Here is a 20,241-nt window from a genome sequence, read left to right as displayed (position 1 = left end):
TACAAGACTCCTTGGTAGGTCCTCCGTCCACCGATCCCATTGATTCTGTGATAATTGGGGTAATTTAATATTCCACGGAGTCACCGGATATGGCTGGCACAGGTAGAGGGGGCTGAGGAGGCCAAAGTATTCGACTCACTCTGTACTCTCACTATTGAGAGCTACACCTGCTGCAGGATCTCAATATATATATATATATATATTATATATACAATTATATATCATCCATTATCCTGAATATTACAGCTGCCCCCCGCAGGGCCGCGTACAGGACATGGGATCTAATGGCATTTGGTGTCTCTGAGATCCAAAACTGTAAGTATGACCGGCGGCACCACAATGGAACACTCGTTTGGTAACCACGGTGCGGTCAATCATTGCAATTCCGGTAATTGGATCCAAGGCAGCAAAATAATTATGGAAATCACCAAAGGGTGCAACGAAATGCAGCATTCAAAGGATCCCAACACTCAAACCTCTCCCCGTAATACTTATTTTATTAAATATTTTGCACTCAAAGGTTGTTGCCATAGAAACCGAAAATGCTCTTTAATAGTATATGTTTTGTTTTCCGTGATCTTCCATTATATAACAGAGCTGAACACCGGCAGAATCAGCGACAGAAAGTAATGAGAAGCACGTTAGCCGTCATCTCGCTGGCTTCATTACGTTATTCACAAAGAGATTCGCTGGGAGACCGTCAGGAACACTGTCAATGTGCCGTAGCAACGTACCGGCCAGCTAATGATATAGACAAGAGAAAACTATCGCCAACATTCAATGGCCAACACTTGTTAGAGTGCTTGAAACATGATACTAAAATAAAACATGCGGACATATTTCATTAGGAAGCAGAACACGCCATGGAACTATGCCAATAGAAAATACTGGGGGGGGGGGAATAATACTTTAAGGATAGCATTGTCCAAGTGTCACCATGTGTCAGGCCAGGCCAGGGACATGCCGCAAAATCCTCTCATCTCAAAGGGTATGAAATCAATTCAAAGAGAAGTAATGCTTTGTGTCTCGGATGCTACCGGTAGAGGATGGGTCAGGAAAGAGTCCGACTCTCTGTATTCTTTAGCTGTAACTAATGACTTTAGTGAAGGGGTTGGTGCCAGGATCTTCTTCCATTACAATAAGCAAAGCTCTGCTCCATAAGCCCCAGCTCCGGAGGCAGAGCCCTGAAAACAAACAGGATATCGGTTCTTCATGCTAGAGGAACCTGAACAGACAAGGGTTCCGCTCAATGCGAGCAAACATTCCATCCACACCATGGTGGGCCTTCTGGGGCACTCCGTAATCACGTTTTACAATCCCATGATTTTAATAGTACCATAAAACATGCAGCAATACATGGAAAAAGAAACACATGGATACAGCATACTGCATCAATCGTCTACGGATCACGGGAGGACATCCATGAACACCTTGTGGCATGAAGCGTGAAAGGTTACTAACTGGATTAAAATACCGAGACATTTAGGCCAAAAGCAGCTGGGATCTCCCTGCTCCTGAGACATTAGACATCACCCAGACTGCAAGTCAAGCTGACAAGAAGCTGTACAGCGGGGAGAACACTGTGAACGTTCTAGGCTGACTCTAGAATCCTCATCATGTTCCCAAGAACAATGGATGTGATGTATTTACAATCAGGGGCCACAGAAGGCTTCAAAGGATTTTTGCCTTATTGCCCTGAAATATTTTGCGTTTTCTTCCCCTATTTAATATTGATGTAAATAACAGATCAATGATAAGCAGGAGTGTTAGTAAATCAGGTCCTGACAATCATCTTCTGCGGTGCAAAGGAATTTAAACATTTGGCCTGCCGGGTTTATCAAAATAATCTAATAAATGGTTACAAAACACTTATTAGATTAAATAAAGAACAGGTAGTGTTACCATGGTAACCACAGCAACATTAGCCACAGGGCAGTTTATAACGGGAGGAGACCTATATAGAACTATAAATAGATAATCTATAGAATCCATACATAGAGGAAATAAACTCGCGTGTTTCCTTTCTCGGAGTCTGTGTGTAAACACCCCACAGCGATACATTGTATAAACACCTGCAGAACAAGACACTTCCTCCCTGCCATCTGTGCTCTCCTGGAATGTTCTTGATCTGGTCATTAATAAAGGTACCACTAGCCCCATAAATCAGACCCACGGAGAACACCAAGAGACGGCCCCGCGGGGATGCGGACACGAGTGGGTCAGACACAGACAGAGTGTCAGCCCTGGGGTCCAGCTGTCAGCGCCCTGTGCCCCCAGCAGCAGCAGCCCCGCCACATCAGCCAGCAGCAGCCCCGCCACAACATCAGCCCACAAGCAGCCATCATCAGCCATTCTGTGAGCCCACAATGACGCAGATCCCCCCCCCACATCCCACACTCACCTCTGCCTTCAGGTCGTTGCCCCCCAACAGGTGGTATTTGTGGGGTAGTCTTCTTACATGGGAGAGCAGTTTGGAGAATCGCTTGCCCCCCATGGCCCCGGGGAGAAGGGTCACCTGCACCGGGGGCACCTGCGGAGCGGGGGTGTCCGATGAAGTCGGGGCAGGTGAATGCTCCGGTGTGATCGGGATCCCCGGACTGTACCTGGGGCAGGTGAGTGAGGCGCCGCCCACATCCAGCAGGTGCCCGCCCATGCCGCACTCTGTGCACGGGGTACAGGAGGAAGCCATGGGGGGCGGTGAGCGCCGATCTCTGCGGCCTGGGGTGCACCGAGGGCGGGGAGGACAGGGACAGATCTCCGGAGCTCCAGCAGCAGGATGATGAGATGTGGTCCTCAGAGCCGTGTGAGCTGCGCATGCGCGACCCCCGCACATCACTGAGGCTGCAGAGAGAGACACAGAGGAGGGGTCTGCAGAGCATCATCTGACAAAGCTGCAGATCGTCACACCAGCATCTGCAGAGCATCACACTGCCAGGGCCATGCAGAGTATCACATCCACAGGGACTGGCAAAGCCTTTCTAGAGAAACATCTGCATAACATCACCAGAGCATCACATCGGCTGGGGGGGGGGATGCAGAGCATCATCTTATAAATCTGCAGAGCATCACAGCACAAGGGTCTGCAGAGCGTTAATGGGGGTTGCAGAGCGTTAATGGGGGCTGCAGAGCATCGCCGTATAACTGGGCTTCGGATATGCAGGATCGGGACTGGAAACAGCCCTCTATACAGAGGGGTGGGGAGGGAGGCAGGGTATCGGGGGATTAGGTGGTATTTAACCTGCTGCCCCATGCAGAGCATCATCTCCTAACGGGGAGGACCAGTAGAGAGGGGGTATAGTGACATGTATACCCGCAGAGCATCATACAGCTGGGGTAACCACAGCCTGCAGAGCATCATCTGTAACACAGTGGGATCTGCAGCACATCCCAAGGGGATACGGGGCTGCAGAGCATTAAAACATACAATTAACACATCGCTCAACACACCTATTAGGTAGTATTCATTTATTTATAATATACTTTTTTCACTGATTGGATTTAATTTAGCGCAGTCCCCTGGTAATTGTATGTTTTTATGTTTTATGTTTTTATGTTTATTGGAACCATTGTGGGGTTTTGTTTCTTTGGTTGACTTGCAGCTCAACAATTTAGCAACCTAATTTTGTTGTATACACTGTGCGCACCTATCACTTTGTTTTATTTGGCTGCAGAGCATTGTCTGGGAGTGATTGGGTTTTATAGAGCCATACAAAGAGGATGAAGCATGCCGAGACCCCCTCCATCATCACGCGTGTTAGGAGGAACCACGCGGTGATCGTCACGCCAGTTCTATCCGTGACATCTGTCATCAGTGTTTAGCAGGTAATCGGCATTACCGCCACCAAGGGGGTCCAAAAATAAAGGATTGTGGGAACTTTCCAGGGGTGCGTGTCGGTCTCCCCGTGGGGGGCTGTCACATTACGGCAGGAGCTGCTTTCTGAAACACGAACATAATAATAATAATAATAATAATACTAAAAATAAGTTATCGATACAGTAACATAAATCATTGCCTGAAACACACGTGAATGCTGCTGGAACCCGGCATCTGTTATGAGCCCAAAACTCGGAGCGGAGCCTCTCGTTACCCCCGCGGTACTCCCATTACTGCCCCGACCAAAACACGTTAGCGTTCATACATAAATTCCTAATGAAAACGCAATTAAAAGTCCACTGATGGCTCTAAAAGACTATCCAAGCGCCATTAGTCTACACCCCGGGGGGAGCGCCGAGACGATATCGTCTTAAAAAGCTTTCCTTTTCATAATGATTGGATTATGAAGTCTAGAGCTACACTTTAGGCGACTATAAAGACTAATATTTAAACTGAAGATGGGTCCATCGATGAATGGGAATAAGGGCAGCCCAATTACCCCAAGATACACTCCAGGGGGCTTTGGCGACAATAAGGGGGGGTGGGGGTGGATAAACAGACACTTTGATGGTGAGTTGAAACATTCTTACTCTTCTACTCCGCCATTCTTATAAATGGTCAAAGCCCGGGATCGGTGGGAGCTGCCTGTTCATTCGCGGCCCCAGTGACCCCCGCAGAAGAAACGATGAGCATGTAAGGGGCCATAAAGCACCAGGCCCACTGATGTCTCTCTAGAACCTCGCTCGGGTTGTGTAGTGAACGCAGTTACTCGTTGTACAGCGCTGTGGAATATGATGGCGCTATATGTAACAGAGTGAAGAAATGAGTGAATAAACTCTGCATTTTACACGTTCTAGAATCGTAGTGAAGCCCCCCTCCTCCGTCTCGGGGTGCAGGTATGTATTCTGGATTCACATAAAGCGTAGGTTGGAGGACTCAATCAGTAAATGCCGTTTGTATGTCTGTCCCCGAGCCCCCAGGTCCCTCGCTCTCCTGTGTAATCGCCGCAGTCCCCCGGTCCCTCTGCTGGTCGTTATTTTATTGCCGCCGTGTCACGGAATCAGGAAGCAGCAGGAGGATCGCTGAAAAAGGGTTAATATCGAGCCCCTTTGGGGTAAATACAGTAAGTTTCACTAGCCGTCCGGCTCTTTCTTCCTGGCGAATGAAGTTCCAATTAGAATAAAGTGAAGAGGATGATTTTTGTTGCCGCTGTTGATTATCCCTTCACTGGGAAATTTGCCTCTAAAATATATTACATATGTAATAAGCAGAAATAGTCTGAAGCCCCCGGGTAGTTCTGAGACGTATAAAAGCCTGATATAGGGAAGCTCTGTGAATAAAAGGCTTCTGTCTGCACCTCCTTCCCTGAGTGCCCAGGATGCCCCCTGGTTGACCCACCTGGACCGAAGCTGCCATCCATCTAGATGCTTTCTATTTACCCCTCGCCCATCTACCCCCAGTGATGCCCATAAAGAGGGGGAAGCACCCAGGCCACCAACACACCCCAGAAATTCTTACATATAAAGAACCTTCGGCATCCAACATGACCCCTCGAGTCTAGTGGGTTAAATACAAAACGCTAATATATTTTTAGTTTAAAAAGGGAGGATTCGTGGAATGAAAACACATTCTTCGGCTGCTTTTATGTTTGTTTTGTTATCTAATGTTTTTATTATTTAGTGTTTTTAAACAGTAAAGCCGGTTGATGAGTGTTTAACGGCAGGTGGTTTTACCGCAGCGCCCGGTACCCAAGTAGCAGGGATCTCGAAACATTCAGCTGCGAGCAATTCAAAGAAAAGGGGCTCTTCAAAAATACACATTTATATCCACCAGACGTACAAGATGTGTTTATACAGCGCTGATTGCATCACTTCTGTGATCCGGAGTCTGCAAAATGTCAAACCGCAAGATAAACGCTATATTAATGGGATCTCTTACCCTTAGCGGGATCCAGAGGGCCTTGTGCTTTAAAATCCTTCATTTTGGTTACTTTTGGTAGCATCATGGGTGTATAATAAAGTGTATCATAAATAATAATAATAATAATAATAATACACCCCAGATGATGAATTCAGTAAGGGATCAGGTCTGGTCTGTATAAAACATAAATGTGTATTTTATTTTGCTGCTTCTTATTATCATTTAAGCTTTAACTGCAGACTTATGCTGTGCGAAGAAGAATTATTTTGCTAGAAAAGTATTCTCAGAAGTAATCCCCACCAAGGCTACTTCCACCTGTCGGGGGTCACTTCTTGGATCTATCACGTCACAAGAGGGCAGACTGTTATCGTGGCTTTCCTCAACACTTAACGGTTTCTCCACGTTGGGAAAGGCCTATAAATGAGAAACATCCATGAGGTATACGTTGATTTACAGAACTTTAGTCTGTTCCACACCCCGGTCCAACCCTCACCAAGAAGCACTCAACAGCAAGAGAGGGAAGCACCTATTTTAATTAACAATAGAAATCACATTAACATCATTTTTATTTTTTAACAATATTTTTGATATGGCCACCAGAATGTGGATATTGGCTTTTAAAATAGCCTTGGGATTGGCCGGCCTTCATCCAATCGGTTCGATCGAGTGAAAGAAGCTTCGGGCAACGAAACCTTTTTTTTCCTTGTCCGCAATATTCCAGGAAAGATCGTTTAATCCTCTTTATTATTTTGTACGTTGGATGAATCGGAGTCTTTGTTTTCAAAGCACCGGGTTCCATTGCCGGCGATAGCTCTTCAGGCATTTCCTAATCCAGCGATAGCACCGCGAGAAATGTCTCTCTTGGAGAACTGAAGCTGAAGCCATGCCTCCATAACACAGAGTTGGATGGCAGCTTCTTCCCCGGTTTCCTGGGATAACGGTCCGTTTGTGACTGTAAGTAAAAGACAAGATGTTATTCGCTGGATTTATCCAACAGGAGAAGCAAATTGTTACACGGTAACTGAAGAGTAACCTGCGTGTGACCGAGAATGTCCTGAAAGCCCGTCGGGTGTCCATGAGGACCTCTGCTATACTAGGCTCGGCTCAACAGATAATGAATATATATCAATATGGTATGTTTATTAAACACAATGCCCAGTTATGTTCTAATCAGAACTCTTAGGAGTCATGCACTATATTGGTATGAGCTTACTGAACTGCTCCGAAGCCACTATTTATCCAGCATTGTCAACCATACGAGGTTCCTGCCACGTCCGTCAGAACATTTAACGCACAATAATGTGTACGGCAGTCCGTGACGACTGATGATACATGTTTCTGAATAATTCCGAGCATAAACTGGATAAAAACAAACAGCAGGTCTGTGTGGGATCTGAGATTCTGGGACATTATGTGTCTGAAGTAAAAATCAACAAATCAATTAATAGAGAGAGAGGGGGTAGTCATACCCGGCATAGAAGAAACAGGCAGCTGTGTATTAAAGGGGAACCGTCAGTGATGGATTACCCAGTAGGGATGTGCCTAGGGGTCCCCCAGAGCTCAGTAGTCTCATACATAACCTATAATCACTACTGCAGCTGGTGTTTATCAGGGTCACACTAGACATGTGGTAGAGAGTATATGCGTATGCTCCTAGGGGCCCCAGAAGGTCCTAATCAGGCACTGGGATCAGTGATCGGTATATGAGTGGTAATCTTATTAGCAAGAGCTATGCTTCACATCTCATCCTTGTAAACATATTTTGGGTGGAGGTGAAGGAGCAGAACCAGCACTTAACTTTGCCACTCCGTCTCCAATCGCACTTTACCATTGGACACGCCATTGGGTAATAACGAATGATAACGATTTCCTGTTACCTTGCTGCTCGCAATGCATCATGTGACCAAGAGAGGCGCACTTTCTACCGGCCATTATTACTTTACTTTATCCCCCTTTAATGTTCAGTTATTAAATCAGGGCACACATTGTGTCCGGATCTCCTTTTATCAGATTTTTATACTCGACTAGCAGAAGAAAAAGGCCTTTTCGAAACAGAAGCCATGAGTTCTACTGTTCTATTCTGCTCCTGAGGACATTAATATTGCAGATGAATGACTTCAAAGTAATTCCCGCGATCTCGTCAGATCGTTTTCAGCCTTAACGTTGAATAACTATGTTTGGGGTTCTGTCGTAAATCTCTCCGGCTTGCACTTCTAGCTGTGATAAGGAAAATGAAACTGTTCTTTATGTGATATTTATAAACGCTGTGTGCTACGCTGTATTAACAATCGAATCAGTTGTTGCTGGGCTTGGAACACATAAAACTTGATTTTACAAGAGATCAGTCTCTTTCCTAAAAGTAATAGTTCATAAATCACTTATATTTTGCAGAGATGTTGATTTTAACTTTTTTCCCTTTACCAAAGGCATTTTTTTCAGCTAATCTCCATTGTTTTTAAGGGCAGATCATTAAAAATGAATAATATGTTTTGGTTTCACTCCAGATCATCATTAAATTGAAAAAAACGGTATTAATTATTGAGATATTTATACCGTTGAATACTGACCTTTACCCTATGTGCTTCTGTTGCTGTTTGTCAAATCCGACCAGAACGTTATTGTGGTTATTACCTGCCAAGCAGAACGAGATACATTTAAAAAACATTTCACGCAGATCCTACGCTAAAAACAATTTCTAAAAATCATAACAATGGAGGTTTCCAGCCTTTCCTCTTTTGATTGACAGCTTTCTACGGAAAAAAATTAGGCATTATTTCCATTTTTCTAGCAGCCCTATTAGCGGTATTAGGGACGCGAGGCGACGTTCCTCTCTGCGGTTGCTATGCATTCTCTCAGGTGGATTAAAGGTTCCTGGCATTGCTGCACTGCTTGCAAATCAGGCCGGGAAGAAGGATAATGAGCTACGCCGTCATTCTCACACCCACATTCTCGGGTTCTGTTACGCAATGTTTGGACAGGGAGCGGCGATCGGACTCGATGAGATGGATATGGCAAATAATTACACACAGAGCCTTTGTCCGGCTTTGTGATTTCGCTACAGAAAACCTGAATTTCCAGATTTGCGGTGAAATGCTATATTACCTAATAAAAGAACAAACTATTTCCCTTGTAAATCTGATTTCTGTAAAAAAAAAAAAACCCACGCTGTTCTTTCAAACCGAGGCAGGAGATTAAAGAGTAACACAGAGGAATTTTAAATCCAATTATAGACATATTGCCTGTTTCAATAGGGTTTATTTATGAAATACGATGTTCTGACGGCTGTGTGTTTGCTTTGCTATTTTATGGCGTGTATAGAATTTTCTAATCTCAACCAGCTAAATAAAACTAATGAAGGCCCAAAGGCTGATCCGGAAAGGATTTGACCCGAAGCGGCGAGGGAGACCAGAATATCTAAACATAAAATGAAATGGCGAGTAAAAGGTCAGAGGATAAAGGAAGTTTAATGTAAGAATAATAAACACGCACACACTTAAACACCCTCTATCCCTCCCTCTATCCCTCTCTCTCACTCTTTTTCTCCCTCCCTCCCTCTCTCCCTCCCTCTCTCCCTCCCTCCCTCTCTCCCTCCCTCTCTCTCTCCCTCCCTCCCTCCCTCTCTCCCTCCCTCCCTCCCTCCCTCTCTCCCTCCCTCCCTCCCTCCCTCTCTCCCTCCCTCCCTCCCTCTCTCCCTCCCTCTCTCCCTCCCTCCCTCTCTCCCTCCCTCTCTCCCTCTCTCCCTCCCTCTCTCTCTCTCTCCCTCCCTCTCTCTCTCTCTCCCTCCCTCTCTCTCTCTCTATAGATATATATATATGTAACTGCCACATATTTCATTCTCAAAGACAAATTCTGCTTGGGACTTCCCATTTAGACCCAGGCAGAAGCCGTATGAGTAGGACTCAACTGGTTTCGAGCCAGGAGGACAGATCGGAGACATAAAGAATCTGAGCATTCGCTGAGTTCGTCCGCTGATTGTGAAGCGAGATCCGTCAATATCTGTCAGGCCACATGAACTGGATGAACAATGAGCGGCATTGTCCTTTCTGTGGAACGTCTGTGCGCCAACATCAATAAAACATAAAGATTAAAAATGTTAACTCGAAATCTGTTACCTGGTAAATCCTTGTAATATTTGTGTCTCAGATTTCTTCCATCTGGTAAAAGATACATCGAAAAGCAACAAATTACTTTAAATCATTGATTAACATACAAGACGAGATAAAATCCCCCGGATCTCTGGCAATCTATGAAAAAAATCCACTTCATAGTAAAATTACAGACTACAACTTCACTCAACTCGATGGCCAGGGTTGCCATTATTTTATTTCACTTTTTCTTGACATCATATGTTTAAGGGCCTGTCCCACTTGAATTGCTATCGTCAGTGTGCTAAGCACATAAACCTTTTAAAGATCCATCATTATATTATTTCCTCTGAAGGCTTAATCCCAGTAATATTAAAGAACCGTGGTTTTAGGCTCACCCTAATCAGATTCCTGCTCGTACTGACCTGTGTTAGATCTCTGCTTGATGCACTGCCCCCGGTTTGGGATTCCCTCCGCGGGGCTGCCGGGGTTGATTATATGACATTCATACCCTGTAGGACAATGCAAGGGCTCATCGCCATCTTCAGTGGTGCTGCATGCTTCGGCTGTCCAAAAATTAAGACAAAACAATAAGCAACAAATTCTTCATTCATGCACCTGAGAAGTTTAAAGAATTCATGCCTGTTCCATTTAGATCAAGAAGGGATACAGTCTGTTGTCCTGGGGACATTTCCCTTGTGGTTAGATCCTTTTTGTGCCCTTCCACTATGAGGTGAGCAGCCTCTGGCCCTTCCGTTCGCTGTCCACCATGTTCCATGTGCTTTGTATACTGCCCTGTATGGTGAAGCCACTGGGTACACGGCTGGAGATCGGTGGCACGGCCTTAATAAGTGAAATGCCCTGTTAGTAATTAAAGGGGCTGTTTGTCAGATCTTGCCTCCTGAGCTGACAGTTAACAGCCTTTGGTCTAGATGAAGTGTTACCAATTTGATTGCCGTATCATACGCAAACAATATGTTTAGATGGATATATGGCAAACTACAACGAAGAAGACGCAACCCAAACACACTTGACCCTCTCAAACTCTTGCGCTTCAGATACTTCCAGTTTAATAAAAAGGTAAGTGGTTCTTTTTCATATTCAGCAACACAGAACCCAATTATCCTGAACAGATTGAACGTAATCATCGGGCAAAGAGTACAAAAAGAAACGGCAGGCAGATTGCGGCTGTAACTGCAGTAGGCGAGTCTGGCAGGAATCCTTCGCTCACTAAGAACATGTTGGCTTCCACAAATATTGCTTTCTAAAGGCAACAATGTCAATTTTTGCTTTTCCTTCCATTCTGTTCCCTCTTTACACAGCGTGTTCTTTCCAAACGACTTCATATATATATTTATGCTATTTGGATATGATAGAAATCGAATGTCCTCTTAAAAAAGAAAGAATTGCTCCAGCGAGGAATATTTAGAAAGTACAGCAAGTAGAAACAGGAGATGCACAACCAGGTGACCTGACATTAATTCAAAGCAACATCGAACAATAACTTCTTACAGCCGCTATGATGGTCTGCCGTGTGTCATACAAACAGGCTGAGGTTTCGGTGCCCTAGAGACACGCAAAGGGGAAAGAACTTAATATAAGTGTGTTTCCTGGTATCGCACACACAGTGCAGCGACAGGAATGGTTAAAAGGAAGCATTCCTAAAAAAAAGCTCTGATTTTATCATGCAAACGTTCTGCAGCACAGATCTGCGGAGGGTAAGTTTGTTTAGTTTGTCTCGTAGTATGGGGTGACTTGTTACACAGTGACTGCGCTACCCTCCCCCTTTGAGACTGGAATACGTGATCACATTTTATAGACGCGATACCTTGCAAGGCTTCTTCTGGTCCATCGAGCAGCCATCCGTTCCCACCAAGCCAGCGAGGCTTTGGCTGCACCAACCAATCAAGCACTAGAATGAGAAATAACAAGGGCAATAATCAGAATTACAGTCCCGAGGACAGACAGGGGTATAATAACCCAATAAATCTACAGGTAGCACAGAAGCCAGAGAATATATGAATACTGATACTGGTGAGATAAGTTGGCTGCACCCAGAGGAACAGAGAATTTGGGGTTATCCCCGGAGAAACTATTTGGGTCTTTTGAACCTCAAAAGATTAAATATACTGGAAAGACTTCGATAAGTGACTACGAGTACTATAGGAGTAAAAGCAGAGTGTAAGCTCTTTAGTACCAGGGTATGATTTCTTTTTTGCCTTTTCTTTTTCGTTATATTATTTTGTTTCTACACAAATAATGAAATAATAGTTCTTTCGATTATATAAGGAAACCATATGTTCCCCAAATGATTACGTTAATTATTCTGTTTCCTGCAGCCAGGCTAGCTGCGTATTTCTGTTTTTTATCAGACACAAAGGGTTTTTAAATTTGGCTCACACTGTTAAATATTATTTCTTGTACTCGTGGTGACCTGTTAATGCAGTTCCTTCTCTTTTAGCAGACGCGAGCTCAAGCTGGCAGAACAATGAATGCATAAAAGACGTGCCTGGCTCCTCCCTGGGTTTCTGGAACAAGTATATCTGATTTACTTAATCAGCAATCAGCGTGCCAAGTCTGACAATAAAACGGTGATTTAACGTTCATTGTAATTTTATTCTCATTAATCTCAGTATTATCCCATGCGAAGTCAAGACAACAAAATTCAGGCATCATCCAAGTCAATGTGAGGCTCTCAGAAAGTATTTATGACCCACTTGACTTTTCAAAGGTTTCTATACCTGCCAAAAGGTGAGTCCCATCTGAAGTCTGAGCGGAACGCGTTGGCTACCTGGCGTACTAGATGACGTACTGTAGTACCCCCTTACAGCCACTAGATGTCAGTCACATTGAAGGCAGGATGTTTCAGTGTCAGGTTACATGAATAGGTAGACATCTATATTATTATTATTATTATTTATTGATTTATATAGCGCCATCAAATTCCGTAGCGCTGTACAATGGGTAGACAGGACATAATAAGTAGTATGTAACATAACAAATTGACTAGCAGAGACAACAGGTGAGGAGGGCCCGGCTCCAACGAGCTTACAGTCTAAAGTCTTAACCTTCAGACCAGGTGTTATATGAATAGGTCCTACCTGGTGGAGGCTGGACTGACTCCAAACATGCGTAAATACAGCCATTATAACAGCAGCGCTTGTGCCGTTCACACTCTGAGTCAGAGCGGCAGCTGGGCACCTCGCAGGCTCTCTCTGGCAACGTCTGGGGTGGCGGAGGGCACCTGTCATTCTTCTGGTAGTTGGTGTTGTGAGGATGGAGAGGGTACTCATAATCCTTTAAAAAGAAAAGTACAGACAGAGATTTAGCTGGGGTACCCTAGCCCAAGGGCAAATAACTTGCTTGGAAAACATCTGCAGATATTTGAATAAAAAGGGAAGGTTAAAGTTAGAAAGATGTGTGACACTTATTTTGTTACAATGCCCGTTGCATTTTACTTGTGCAGCTTTTTGCAAGGGCCCTCAGGTGTCTCTCAATGCACGTGGAATCTGCATTCTTATGTGTTCATCATTAGTGTTACGGCTTTTAAATGAAGTGCCCTTTATTAGAAAAGCTTAGTATTGTGAACATATGACATAATGAGTGAGAGGAGCTCAGAAGAAGGAATGCCTAAAATCAAGAGGACTCGCGCCATCGCAAAGATTGTAATGGGTCAGTCTCAGTTTCTTCTAGCCTTTGAAAGGTGCATGCAATACCCCCAGTTTCCAACAGATGGCATCTCATCACATACAATGACTCCTTCAGGAAGACCCATGTTAAAAAGAAAGGTATGTCGTGTTTGTGTGTGTGGGCATAGATTGGTATGTGTAAGTGTTTGTGCGTCAGCATGGATGTGTGTGCTAGTGTTTTTTTTTTGTGTTGGCCTGGATGTGTGTTTGTGTGTTATTGTGGATGTGTATGTGTGTTTCTGTGTTAATGTTGATGTGTCTGTGTGTGAGCATGAATGTGTAAGTGGTGTGAGTGTGTATGAGTGTGTGTTAGTAAGTGTATGTTAACGTATGTGTAAGCTGGTGTGTGTGTGTCAGCATGAGAGTGTGCGTTTGTGTAAGTGTATGTACATATGCGTGCCAGTGCTTATATTGGGGGGCCATGGAGTAACTTGCCTTTACTTGCCCCGAACCAAAAGGTGCCAGCCCTCCCTGTTCATATATATTTATTTGTTCAAGGAACTGTCATTTACAATCTACTCTGAATCCTATCTCGCTGATAAGTGAATCACCAAGAACTTGGGACAATATCTAAAGAATACGTTGCCATGGCACTTTGGAATGTATTGATTCTATGGTACTCACACGTCAGAGTTAGTTCTCATTCTATTTTTTAGCCTAAACCTTCCCCGGATAATAAAGAACATGTGCTTTCTGTCACTCAGTTTTCCTCCCCTGCTCTCTGTTCTCCAAATGCTTGCTGATCTGCGAGTGTCTGCGAGATGTTATTTCCCCGGTAATAGCAGTACATGTCAAGGTGCAATCACCGTGCACACAGAGAGACTCGTTTCAATGTTTCTGTCATTGTTAATGTCATAGATTTAAGCTGTACGATATTTCTGTGATCCAGGCGCGGATCAATGCCACAAGGTGGGCGAAAAACCATATGCCCTTTCAATGGACCAGTGGAACAACAGATAAAGGTGTTTCCAAAATAAACACTGAGCCATATTTATAAAGAATATTTCAGGGGCCACATGCTAGACACGGCGCAGTCAGCATTGGTGATGATCCGTGATGATAGGTCTAACTTGCCCCAGAATAGTTCTGGAAAGCTGGAATAGGACCCCGCTCCTGGCAGGGTGCAGATTCAAGGCCCCACAGGCTTGCCTTGGTAATCCATTTATGATGAGTCGGCTAAAATATTACTCAGAAGGGTGGAAAGTGTAGGAGTAAGAGCCCTGGATAAAAGTCGAACGTTTGGCAGTGCGCTAGAAGCCGAGAAATATCCCGTAAGACAAAAGGAGAATACTTTTTAACGCTACGTTAAGCAGCGCTTATAAATTTTAATAGGTTGGCTTTTATAATCTTGCAAATGAGTCTCGTGACCTCATCCACTTTCTAACATCTGCCTTGGGACTGGCTGCCAAACATCTGCGTCTCCTTCTCAAAACGTTCTTTCCAAGAAACACAGGACTGGGGGCTTAAAAAAGGACGAGAGACGATTTATTGTTTTATCTTCAGTTTGTCAAACCATGAAGACTATTTAAGTATTTTAGATTCCTCAACCCTTCAAAAAAAGGGTAAACAAGCAGTATGTGGATGTAAAACAGACATTAGGATTTGTTTGCATAACTTTCAAACTTCTGTAACAGTTTGTCAAACTTTTCAGGGCTGGGTAGGTATGAGATACAGATTCCAGCAGCTCTTGGCTCTTAGACACGTGACAGCCTGCATTGGCCAACATTATTTAGGAATTTATGACAATTTAGATGCCATGTTGATATACAGAAGAACCAGGAACCTCTTCATACAGTAGTATATCCCTAGATTCCTACTTAGAACACTCGTGATAGTCAGACACCAGCAGTAACTTAGTAAGGAGTAGATCCTGGGCATTGTCAGGTTTTGTGATGCAGTACATCCTATTAGCTGGTAGCCACATGGCGCCGAGTGCTAGCCCAGATCATAAATGTGTTAAGAACTAATTGTAAATTTCCTCCTGACAGCCAGGCTAACCAGCTCCGGACATCCTTCCTTAATACGTGGCATCGCTTATTAAAGGCAGGTAGGGTCCTACTCCTGACATTCACTGCTGGAGTTCTCCCATTACAAGCAGTGAAGTGTCCTCATGCGATCTCCTGGATTTCTGAACAGCTGCAAATAAAATGTAATGAATGCAGAATGTCTCGGGGAGCCAAGCCACAAGGATTGTCAACTCAGCTGTTGAATCATATCTGGAGGTTAATGCACTGGACAGGTTCTTCTCCAGCACAAGCACACAGATGGTGCCGGAGAAACCAGTCTTCCCAATCCGAGAGGATGCTGTCAATAGCTGGGATCGATTGCAGGAGATTTCACTACACAGGGGTAGTGCCTGATAAATGGGAGTCTTTAGACAAACCGGGTTATTGTCTACAAACAGGAACACAAGAAACTCTAAGCTTCTCAGTCTGAACACTTCCGTGTGCTCTCACATGTGTCGCCACCTTACACGCTTGCCATGAAAACAGTCACGCAGAGGGTTTCAGGCCCAAGCACGCAAACATTTACGTTCAGGTAGACTGCGACACGGCTGATGTGCAGGGATCTCATTCAACTGTTAGAAGGTGAGCCATCGAGATGTCACACCTGGCCCGGAGCGCCAAAAGGTTAAAAAGTTATCCTGGTTGGTGTGTTTGAAAATTACGGTACTTCAGCATGCTTCCATTCTGCACACAACTCCCATAACTCTAAGCCGGGAAATGCACTGCTCTGTCACCATTAAATGCAGGCTGTCAATGACTACTGCATGGACAGGCTGTTTGCGCTGACATTTCTTACCGGGTTTTAAATGGCTCACAATAAACATCAATGAAAGAAGACGATATAAATGAGTTAAAAGTATCCACAATAATTGTTACATTTTAATGGAAAATAAACTAATAGATGAGATGTTTGTGTGAGGAGCTGAGGGGGCAGATAGCGAGGACAGCAGGACAGATATAGCTGAAGATACAGATCAGAATAACAATAAGTTTAATATTTAAACGTTAGCTGTATTGCCCCATTACTCCCATGCCCTCTGGGTGCTGTATTGCCCCCCTTATCCCCTTCCCTCTGGGTGATGTATTGCCCCTTTACCCCCTGCCCTCTGGGTGCTGTATTTCCCCCTTGCCCCTGCCCTCTGGGTGTTGTATTGTCCCCTTACTCTCTAGGTGCTGTATTGCTCCCTTATCCCCCGCCCTCTGGGTGCTGGATTGCCCCCTTGCCCCTTGGGTGCTGTATTGCCCCCTTGCCACTGTATTTTCCCCTCCCCTCTAGGTGCTGCATTTCCCACTTGCCCCCTGCCCTCTGGGTGCTGTAGTTCCCCTTTACTTCCTGCCCTCTGGGTGCTGTTTGCCCCCTTGCCTCCTGCCCTCTGGGTGCTATATTGCCCCTTTCCCTCTGGGTGCTGTATTGTTCCCTTGCATCCTGCCCTCTGGGTGCTACATTGCCCCCCGGGTGCTGTATTGCCCCCCTTGCCCATGCCCTCTGGGTGCTGTATTGCCCCCTTGCCCCTGCCCTTTGGGAGCTGTAGTTCCCCATTGCCCCTGCCCTCTCGGTGTTGTATTGCCCCTTTTACCCCCTGCCTTCTGGTGCTGTATTGCCCCTTGCCCCTGCCCTCTGGGTGCTGTATTTCCCCCTTGCCCCTGCCCCCTGGGTGCTGTATTGCCCCCTTGCCCCCGTTATACTCACATCGTACTTGTCGCCGGGTTTCAGGCTCCGGGAAAAGCCGCAGTGCGGGAGGAGCAGCAGGGAGCAGAGAGCGGCAGCCAACACCCTCCTACCCCGCTCGGCAGCTGCCCAGAAGCGGCCGCACTCAGCCATCCCTCCGCTGAGGCCAGCCGGGGCAGACAGGAGAACGGCTTCAGCAGGCCGGGGAGCGGCGGTATGGGGGCCCTGCACGGGGGTTCACGGCCAGGCTGGGCGGCTGCAGTCCGGAGAGGGCGCAGGGAGATCAGGCACGATCACACGCAGAGCTAGGGGCAGATTACCCGGCATCAGACACAGCCTCGGGGGAAGAAGGGGTACAGCCTCGGGGGTAGAAGGGGTACAGCCTCGGGAGAAGGGACACGGCTTAGTGGGAGGAAGGGACACGATCTCGGGAGAAGAAGGGACACAGTCTCGGGAGAAGAAGGGACACAGCCTCGGGAGAAGAAGGGACACGGTCTCGGGGGAGGAAGGGACACAGCCTCGGGGGAGAAGGGACACGGTCTCGGGAGAAGAAGGGACACAGGCTCGGGGGATGTGGACACAGTCTCGGGGGAAGAAGGGACACGGCAGCGGCAATGCTGACTCAGAGCGGGGCATCCAGCGGCTGCGTGAGCAGTGCCAGCTCCATGTGCGCCACCTGATATACTGCCGGATCCCTAACACAGAGTCCTAGAGTCCGGAGCAGGTCCTGATGATGCCCTCCGGCTCATTCATCCGCATCAGAGTCCAGGAGTCAGGCAGGCAAGGTCTCCTCCAAGCAGCTACATAACATCTGGACCTCGGAGCTTCCCTCACACCTACTGCCTGGGACCAGGGGCCAGGAAAGAAAGGCTGTGAGTCTGGGAAGGGCTTTAGACCCCCCCCACCCCTCCCCAGAACCCAAGCAGGGGGTTTGCAGGCAGTAGTTTAGGCATCCTGTCTGTGCACAGTGTGGCTTTTCAATGAGATAATAAAACAATAAACAATATTAATTCCATAAAATGACATAATAACTTTCCCAGAACCATTCTCTCTCCTGCAGAACCTCTTGGGACCTGAAGTTGTCAATAATCATTTTATCTAAGAAGCTGTAGTTTTCCAAACCAGAACTATGATTGACAGCTCAGCTTTCCAAGGTGAGGTGCAGGATCTGAGGTCCACAGGTTGCTCTGGTCATTAGGGGGTATACATACAGTATGGATTTTGCGCTTTTTTAGAAAAAAGAAAGGAAAACAAGAGAAAAAAACATAAATCCGCGTCTCAGCCCAGAGACAAGTTACAATCTGCCCGGGGAAATAAGGTGTTTGTGTAACCGGCTCCCGAGGGTGTTATTTTCCTGGAAGAATTAGCACTGAACCCTTGAGGATTTCCGTCTCCAAAGCCCTCTTAACCCTTTGGGCTCTGGCCAGCGAAAGCTCTTTTTCCAAGTATTTTACAAAAACCCTAATAAGAGCAGACTTATCGCGGCACAAATACCCCGCAGCCCTCCGAGCCCGGTGCAATAACAGCTTAGCTCTAGGAAGGCAAATCAAACGAATACAGCCATGGCAGACACTAATACAAATCCGCGCCCGGCTTAATATCACATCAGTATGGCTGTACGAGTTGGAATCCATGGCTTTATAGTGCCAGGAACTGGCGTGACGCTTGGAAACAAATTGTCTGGGGTACAGACATGGCCATTATGGGCAATAAATGGTTAAATAGTATCCAGGCAAAGGTATCGAAAAGAGAAGAGGTTAAATTCCAGGAACGAACTACATTGTCCATTGCGGGGTCTTCATTAATGCCGTGACTTTAGTGTCGCTGGAGTTGGAAGATTTCGGCAGGAATGATAATTCTGATTACGTGATGATGAAACACACGCAAGCCACATACATGTATATATAACGTGTAACTAGGACTAATGAATTGCCCTTCCCATGCAGTGGACTCCGGTAATGCCTGCAGAACATCTGCTTCCCATTATAACTGTCTACACAGTGTTAAGAGTTAAAATAACAAATCTGGTTTTGACTGAATGATGGAGCTCTAATACGGTAATTGTATGAAGAATGACATCAGCGTTTCTCCTGTGAGCTCAGCATGTCGCAGGCACTTCATTTCCAATGAGTGTTTCTGTGGATGGATCGGATAACCCCAGTGCTGGAGACGGGGTAGATACAGAGGGCATTCGACAGGCGGAAGAATATTATTATTTATTGTTTTATATAGCGCCATCAAATTCCGTAGCGCTGTACAGGAATATGCAGAACCTAAAGTAAAGGACTTCTAAATGGGTAACGGCTACAAAAAGTGCACGGGCAGAGAACATGGCGGGACTGAGACACTAGATATCAGTGTCTCCGCAGTGATAACAGGAGATAAGATTATAAAGGACTTAAACTGCAGTATAAATGCCACTTGTGTGTTATAACACCCATATCTCCCCCTCTCTGCCCTTCTCTCTCTCTCTCTCTCTGCCCTTCTCTCCATCTCTCTCTATCTCTCTCTGCCCTTCTCTCTCCATCTCTCTCTCTCTGCCCTTCTCTCCATCTCTCTCTCTCTGCCCTTCACTCCATCTCTCTCTCTCTGCCCTTCTCTCTCTCTCTCTCTGCCCCATCCCTTCTCTTTTGTCCCTTTATTGCTGCTTTTATTTATCTGTCTCTTCTCTGTCTCTTTACAATGCAACTTCAGTTCAACCTTCTTTGGTTTAATTCTGCCTGATCTTGCCTTTATCTCCCTCTCCTTCTCCCAGTCACCCTACACCTTTATTCCTCCCCTCTATCTGCTTTACTTCATTTGTCTACAGGTCATTTGTCTACTATTAAGGTCTGAATACCCGCTGTCATATTCTATGTTTATATATATATTAAGTCTAGCAGTCACGGCGCTCTTTCCCTGTCCTGCCTCCGGATCCCGTGTTTCCAGCACATGTTGAGGTTAATTTGTGGAAGGGCCCCTTGCACATGTTTGGTTGGGAACATTCCTTAGCTGAAGG

At 45.7% G+C, this 20,241-nt stretch overlaps 2 protein-coding genes across 2 annotated transcripts in view; both read right to left on the bottom strand.

Moving 5' to 3' along the window:
* The window catches only part of ATP2C2 (ATPase secretory pathway Ca2+ transporting 2), a 48,357-nt gene extending 45,573 nt beyond the window's left edge, over nucleotides 1–2,784 (bottom strand). Inside the window, exon 1 of the mRNA XM_053449019.1 lies at nucleotides 2,402–2,784. Within this exon, the coding sequence (XP_053304994.1) occupies nucleotides 2,402–2,689 (288 nt within the window). The 5' untranslated portion in view covers nucleotides 2,690–2,784. The remainder of the gene's footprint in view (nucleotides 1–2,401) is intronic.
* A 3,525-nt stretch (nucleotides 2,785–6,309) lies between these two features.
* Nucleotides 6,310–17,777, bottom strand: WFDC1 (WAP four-disulfide core domain 1). Its single transcript, XM_053449302.1, has 8 exons — nucleotides 17,759–17,777; nucleotides 17,265–17,580; nucleotides 12,981–13,176; nucleotides 11,708–11,791; nucleotides 10,305–10,445; nucleotides 9,907–9,948; nucleotides 8,362–8,425; nucleotides 6,310–6,746 (listed from the first exon to the last, which is right to left on the bottom strand). Exons 2-7 carry the CDS (start codon nucleotides 17,394–17,396, stop codon nucleotides 8,364–8,366), a joined length of 657 nt encoding a protein of 218 aa, XP_053305277.1. The 5' UTR covers nucleotides 17,397–17,580; nucleotides 17,759–17,777; the 3' UTR covers nucleotides 6,310–6,746; nucleotides 8,362–8,363.
* Nucleotides 17,778–20,241: the final 2,464 nt, after the last annotated feature.

The sequence above is a fragment of the Spea bombifrons genome, chromosome 10 (genome assembly GCF_027358695.1).
Source record: "Spea bombifrons isolate aSpeBom1 chromosome 10, aSpeBom1.2.pri, whole genome shotgun sequence".
NCBI classification, from domain to species: Eukaryota; Metazoa; Chordata; class Amphibia; order Anura; family Pelobatidae; genus Spea; species Spea bombifrons.
This window is presented reverse-complemented; position numbering and strand designations above follow the sequence as displayed.

Bases quoted from the DNA above. Each gene is read 5' to 3' on its own strand.
- WFDC1 (XM_053449302.1), bottom strand. From the start codon at position 17,396: ATGGCTGAGTGCGGCCGCTTCTGGGCAGCTGCCGAGCGGGGTAGGAGG. The intron at 13,177-17,264 runs GTGAGTATAACG...TTCTTTTTAAAG, and splicing joins AACCCGGCGACAAGTACGAT to GATTATGAGTACCCTCTCCA. The intron at 8,426-9,906 runs GTAACAGATTTC...TCTGCTTGGCAG, and splicing joins ATATTACAAGGATTTACCAG to GTAATAACCACAATAACGTT.